Below are 6,021 nucleotides of genomic sequence, written 5' to 3'. Positions count from 1 at the left end.
TTCTGAGTTTGGGATGTACTTTTTGTACGTTTTTTACGCTTACTATTCCCTTCTTCATCACTTGGAATGGTAGTAACTTTACAGGGATCGCAAATGTAAAACGATAGTATGTTTTAAACGAGAATAGTATTTTTTCAAACGGAAATAGTATTTTTTCAACGAAAATAGTATTTTTTGAACGAAAATAGTATGTTTTAATCGAAAATAGTATTTTTGCCACCGAGCGAGCACAGCGAGCATAGGTGGCTTCATAGCTTCACGAGGTTGTGCAGATGGTTTAAATTTTCGCCGTCTTTTTTTTTTTTTTTGTCGTACACAGCTAGCCCGTATTTATAGTATTCCGTACATTGGGGGATTATGGCGTGGGTGTTTGGCTGCGGGCGTACTACGGCCAATATTCTAAAGGTGGACTCACTCACAAAGATAAAAAACAGCGCTTTTCTAAATAATTAAAATACGCTAGTGTAAGAAGTGTAACCAAGCCTTTGTAAACATTATTGGCTGCTTGAGAGTTAGTAATATGAAATTTGTCGTTCTTTAAAAATTTGTCGTTCTTTTTGTCGCTTTTTCATAGTTATTTGTCGTTCTTTTTACATGATCTGGAAACATTAGATGAACAGTCTCTGAAACTAGTTTTCACCGCCTTTTGAAACTTGCTGCTGTTTTTATAAATTTTTATCATGTTTTCTGGTCTTTTGTAGAGTATTTAAAGAGGTTTATTATTCGTTTACTACTAAGTATTTTATGTTTGTGTAGTTAGTGAATGCACCAATAAATTGATAATGCTCAGTAAATAGTACAAAAAGAGTTAATTTTCCACAACAACTCATAGCCCTCTTCTTCACCAAAACTACAAACAGCACAGCCACAGGTATGATCTTTTACTTTTATCTGATGAAGTTTGATTAGTTTTCAACCAATGTGTTTGGTTTAAGAAAAAGTTCCAGCTTTTCCTCCCCGATGCCAGCCCAGGCGATGTCAACCGAACCCTATCAAACCGATTGTCGTATATCATATCGAACCATCAAATTTCATCGAACGAAATCAAACGGTTAGGTGTTTGATTACCGAACCTGATCGAAGAGTAATCGAACTTTACCAGAAAATCTTCAGTATTGATTAAAGTTATATCGCAGTTTGATCAAGTTCAATCAATGTTTTTGTAGCTCAAATGGTTCCAGTTATTGACCTTACCGCAATTTCTTGGTTCGATGACTGTTCGATTTGGTTCGGTAATCAAACAGTTCAATTGACATCGCCCGGTCGATGGGTTGATCGATATTTGCCTGCTCTATAAGCTTTTTAGTGTGGGCGTCTGCTAATAAGCCGTCGGAAATGGGCAACAAGGTAATAAATGAAGCTTCAATATAGAACTTCACCGATCTTGATACCTTTTGCTAATCAGGATTTTCATTTTGAATCATTAAAAACTCCAGTGTACCGTTGTTTTGTATAAGATTCCCATTTCCGCACTAAGATTCTTGATACTTTTCTGGAATCTTTTCCCTATATATATTTTATGGGATAACCAGGAAGAAATTGGGTAGGGTTCGTTTAAAGTAGTTGTAAAGGAGTCATTGTTGTGATTTGTACTTATGTAGATTTATTGCATATAGAAAAACCGCTTAGCCCATCATTTTTATTTGGATGGATTGTTTATATTGTCATTTTTAAAACCAACCCATCATTTTTATTTATTTAGATATATTCTTTACATTGTTAAAAAATAAAATCTTCATATTATTTCTTCATGTAACCAAACCTATGCTTATATTTTATATATTATAATATATTTTATTTATTATTATTAGGTGGCACTTAGTGTAAGCTATATCTAGTTTAAAAAAGATAGTATGTTTTAAACGAAGATAGTATTGTTTTAAAAAGATAGTATTTATTTCCGCTTTGGCGCGCCATATCTTTAGGCGTAAACTTTCGCGAGCAGAAACTTTCGCGATTTTCACGAATTTTGGCCTTTTTCGCGAATTTTGGCCCTTTTCGCAAAAGTAAATGTCTTTAAAAATCCTAGGAAGGGCCATTCGCGAAAGTTTATGCTTGCGAAAAATTCTTGACAAGATAGAAAATCTGTAAAACTTCAAAATTTGAATAAAATGTAAGTTTTATGGCACTTTTTAGCCTGCTTAAAGACTAATAAGTCGAAGGACAAATGTTTCACGCCAATCCAAGAAGTATCTGTCCCTCTAAGTCATTTTTTCATGTGAAATTTCTCAACTTTAAGTTTGATTCGCGAAAGTTTATGCTCGCGAAAAATATTTTTCCGTTAAATTCGCGAAAGTAATAAATGTCGTGAATTTCGCGGTTTTTCGTCCTTGCGAAAGTTTCTGCTCGCGAAAGTTTGTACGCCTAAAGTATTTTCTCTCCTTCAAACAAAAAGTACGCCTAAAGTATTAGGACTCGTTTATCAAATTTTGAAAATGTTTTAGCTGGCAAAAAAAGGACTAAGAATAAGGGTTCACGAAGAAGACAAAAGTCTTGGAAAATACCTAAGGTGCTAGAAGATCTTTTAAGTATATAAGCACGTGGGATAAAAAATTAAGGGAAACAATAAAAAACGATCTATCAGAAAAATAATGATAAAATTGACGATCGGTTATTTTCGCTGCTGTGCTTGAAGGATTGCCAGGAAATTTCGTTCAAGAGACGTCATATTTGTGACACCGTTATTTTCCACCGATGGACTCTCCTCAAAGTTATTGTTATTGTTGACATAGTAGCAAGCTTCAGGAACTCCCATCGCACTTGGTGAATGTTGATCGTAAACACTTTCGTTTTCAGTTGTCTCGTCTGCAGTTTCAGTTTCCACTTCATAGCCTTGTTGTATTTTATGTTCTTTCACAAAATCGATCTTACTCCATTCTTCTTCGTTTTTCATTATGTCGCTCATTTTATCAGCTTGTATTTCGGTGTTTGCCAAACACCTACGATACTCAATGTTTTCATCATTTTCTACTTCCATCGGGTTCTCTTCCATTTCTGATTCTTGTGTATTTTGTTGAAATTCATTGAGGAGAAAAGGTGCTTCACTAAACTGAGCTCGATTATCATGAACAGGTGAAAGGATGTTAGTGTTTCCATCTCTTGCTAAGATGTTTTGCAATTCATGCGGTGAAAGACTTGGAAGTTGCTCCTTCACTTCAGCCGAAGGATGGTCGGGTTTCATAGATAAAAATTGATACAACATGTCTGGCGACGTACAAATACTCGATTGATCGTCAACTTTCGTATGTTCCAGCGGTAGTGCGTTTGATCGAGGAAATTCACTACAGACCTTTTGAACATCCGTATTGATCACTTCTAGAGTTGAGTCACACTGAACTACTTCCTCACTTTGCTGAATTTCATTCCAGTTTTGAAGAGTTAGATCCTGGGATTCTTCATGAATGGAATGATCCTTTTTCTCTTCCCAATGTTGAGAAGATAAATTTACGTCAGGAGAAGGCTCAGTGATCGATCGTTCTTCTTGTGGAGGGATACTCATCTGACCGAATGTTTCTATTTGGTCTTGTTTAAAAACAGATGAGGTAGTTGGTTGAGTGTTAGCAGACGATGTTGGGGATGATGCTGCTTGCCAACCCGTAGGAACGCCGGAGTAAATCATGGGGTTCGCATTCTGTGCAGTCATCATTTGCTGTTGAAGGTTGAAAAAGCCTTGCAAACCAGTAGGGAAAAACATATTGTTCGATGCTGCAAAATTTGTGATTGGTTTCGCATTTGCAAGGCTAAACGGAAGCTCTTGTTTTTCACATAATATTTGCATCTCCACTCGCTAAAATAGAATGGTTTTGTGACAATATGAAAGAATGGTGAAAAGTTTTTCTTCACCGAAAATAAGGTCTTTAAATTCAAATTTACTTTTCTTTGCAAAATTCTCATTAAATCTATCCGTCGCGATTTTGAAATGTCCAGATCAAAGGAAAGTCACTCGTCTAAGCTTAATTGTAGGGGGGAGAATAAGCGAAGGATGTGGAACTTTGGAAAAAAATCATAAAGTGGGTGGGGTCATAATTACGTGATATTGGAGTGATTTTGGACAGGATTTCCCTAAAAAAATTGACACTTTTTGGCAATAAGTCATTAAATGATGGGTCTTTATAAATTTATTTTGGGGTTGAAAAGCTCTAAAAAATGGAAAATATCTCCTCCTACAATTAAGCACAGAAGAGTAGCCTAACATATAATGTATAATATGTCATGTTGGTTAGATGAGGCAGAAATTTACTTTTCATACTTAGGAATTGTTATAGCTTGCTTATGGTCAGAGCCCTTATAAGGCATAAGCAAGAAAAAAATAGCTTCAATAAAAAATCTTCTGTTGCAAAATAGCACGGTGAATCAAGATGAAAAATTTTAATCCTGCCCTTACAGTCCCTTTACTTACTTTCCGAGCGTTCTCTTCAATGAGAAGTTTACGACCTTCGATGCAAAATTCGACGGAGCAATTGACATCGTGGCAAGTATTTTGGTGATATTCGCACAACTGAACAACGAACCTCCTGGTTTTACAATCTTCTTTCTTGGTACAAGTTTGAGTGTGGAGTAAAACGGCCTTAATGTTTTTACACAATATCGAATCACAACATTTGTCTTTGCACTTACGAGCGTGGATGAGGCCGCTAAATGCCCTTGTAACGATTTCATGATGGTTGTTCCGAAATTTTAGCCATTCTTCCATCATTAGTTTACGAACATGATCGCAATTAGGAATAGGGCAAGATCTGTCGATTGAAATCTCGCATTTTTCTGCATGTTTACACAGCATTATGTCCATGGCTTTGCATATGGTGCAATTCTCCTTCTTTTCATCACATGAAGAACTGTGTTGAAGAAACTGTTTGGCGATGCTACATTTTTGAAAATTACACCCCTTTTCCACGCGACATCTTATTGCGTGCTCCAATGCTACATAGACGGGAAAGTCATTCACTTTAGGTTTGATGATACTTTGGTTTGTGTCTGGTGGCTTGGCTATCACTCGACACTGTTGTTTCGGTGGTTGCTTGACATTAACGAATTCGTTACATTTCTTCCATTTATTTTGTGGTGATTTCTTTTCTAACAGCGATGACTTATTGCCGGCTGTTTTCACGACAGGCGTTGAATGTGCCGAAACTTTTGGAATAGATACATCTTGTCCTACATCCATTTTGAGTGGAGTGTTTAACTGTAATTCCTGCATTTCTTCTTTGGATGCAGACTTGATTGGTTTTCCTTTTCGTTTGGTTTTCTTTGGTGGATTAGGAGATGTCACCGTAGTTTTTAAAGGTGATTCTTCGCCACAGGCTAAAGGGAGTTCCGTTTCTTCAAACTCATTTTCAAGACGCATCATTTTTCGTGGAGCACGAAGGCTGTATCTTTTCTTCTCCATTGATTTTGTTCTCATTTTCTTTGTCTCTAAAGTTATTCAAAAATATGCTTACGTTGAACAGAAATAAAAATTTCACGATTTCAAGAGCGATTCTTTCTTCTCAAAATTTTATTGCTAAAAATGCTCTACGCTCTATCGCGGTAGCATCCATGAATGCTCAGGGAAAAAAGTTTTTTTATCGAATTTTTGAAGCTCAATTGTTCAGGATCTAAACATTCGATTTGTTGACGTAACTTCAAACTCATATTAGCGTCAAAACTTTAAAGGCTTCTTTTTCTTTAATCATCAAAAGGGAATTTGACAATATAACAATAGCGTTCAGTTTGAGGTCGTTGTTGTTATTTTCTGCCCGTGCAGTTTGATTATTAGCCCGGCAAACTGCAAGGGCAGAATTAATGACAACAACGAACGAAAGCTTAACGCTATTACTATTATTATCCATATCGGACATTCAAACAACCTTTTTTTCTAGCGTCAGCCAAGTCTTTTCACTTCAATGCAATGGCTTTAACAAGTTTTGAGTACCCTTGCGAGCGGGCCGCAAATGAAGAAAAAGTGTTTTTTTCTGACGTTAGTTTAGTCTTTTCGCTTCAATGCAACGACTTCTATAAAGTCCGGCCGAGCGGGCCGCAAAT

At 36.3% G+C, this 6,021-nt stretch overlaps 1 protein-coding gene across 1 annotated transcript; it reads right to left on the bottom strand.

Moving 5' to 3' along the window:
- Positions 1-2,505: 2,505 nt before the first annotated feature.
- On the bottom strand, positions 2,506-5,412 carry LOC136799343 (uncharacterized). Its single transcript, XM_067056044.1, has 2 exons — positions 4,400-5,412; positions 2,506-3,787 (listed from the first exon to the last, which is right to left on the bottom strand). The coding sequence occupies exons 1-2, from the start codon at positions 5,399-5,401 to the stop codon at positions 2,612-2,614; spliced, it is 2,178 nt and encodes a 725-aa protein (XP_066912145.1). The 5' UTR covers positions 5,402-5,412; the 3' UTR covers positions 2,506-2,611.
- Positions 5,413-6,021: the final 609 nt, after the last annotated feature.

Source organism: Clytia hemisphaerica, unplaced genomic scaffold (genome assembly GCF_902728285.1).
Source record: "Clytia hemisphaerica strain Z4C2 unplaced genomic scaffold, Clytia hemisphaerica genome assembly, whole genome shotgun sequence".
NCBI classification, from domain to species: Eukaryota; Metazoa; Cnidaria; class Hydrozoa; order Leptothecata; family Clytiidae; genus Clytia; species Clytia hemisphaerica.
Note: the sequence above shows the minus strand (reverse complement) of the source record. Positions and strands in the feature narration are given on the sequence as shown.

Bases quoted from the DNA above. Each gene is read 5' to 3' on its own strand.
- LOC136799343 (XM_067056044.1), bottom strand. From the start codon at position 5,401: ATGAGAACAAAATCAATGGAGAAGAAAAGATACAGCCTTCGTGCTCCA. The intron at 3,788-4,399 runs GTAAGTAAAGGG...ATTCTATTTTAG, and splicing joins TTGAAGAGAACGCTCGGAAA to CGAGTGGAGATGCAAATATT.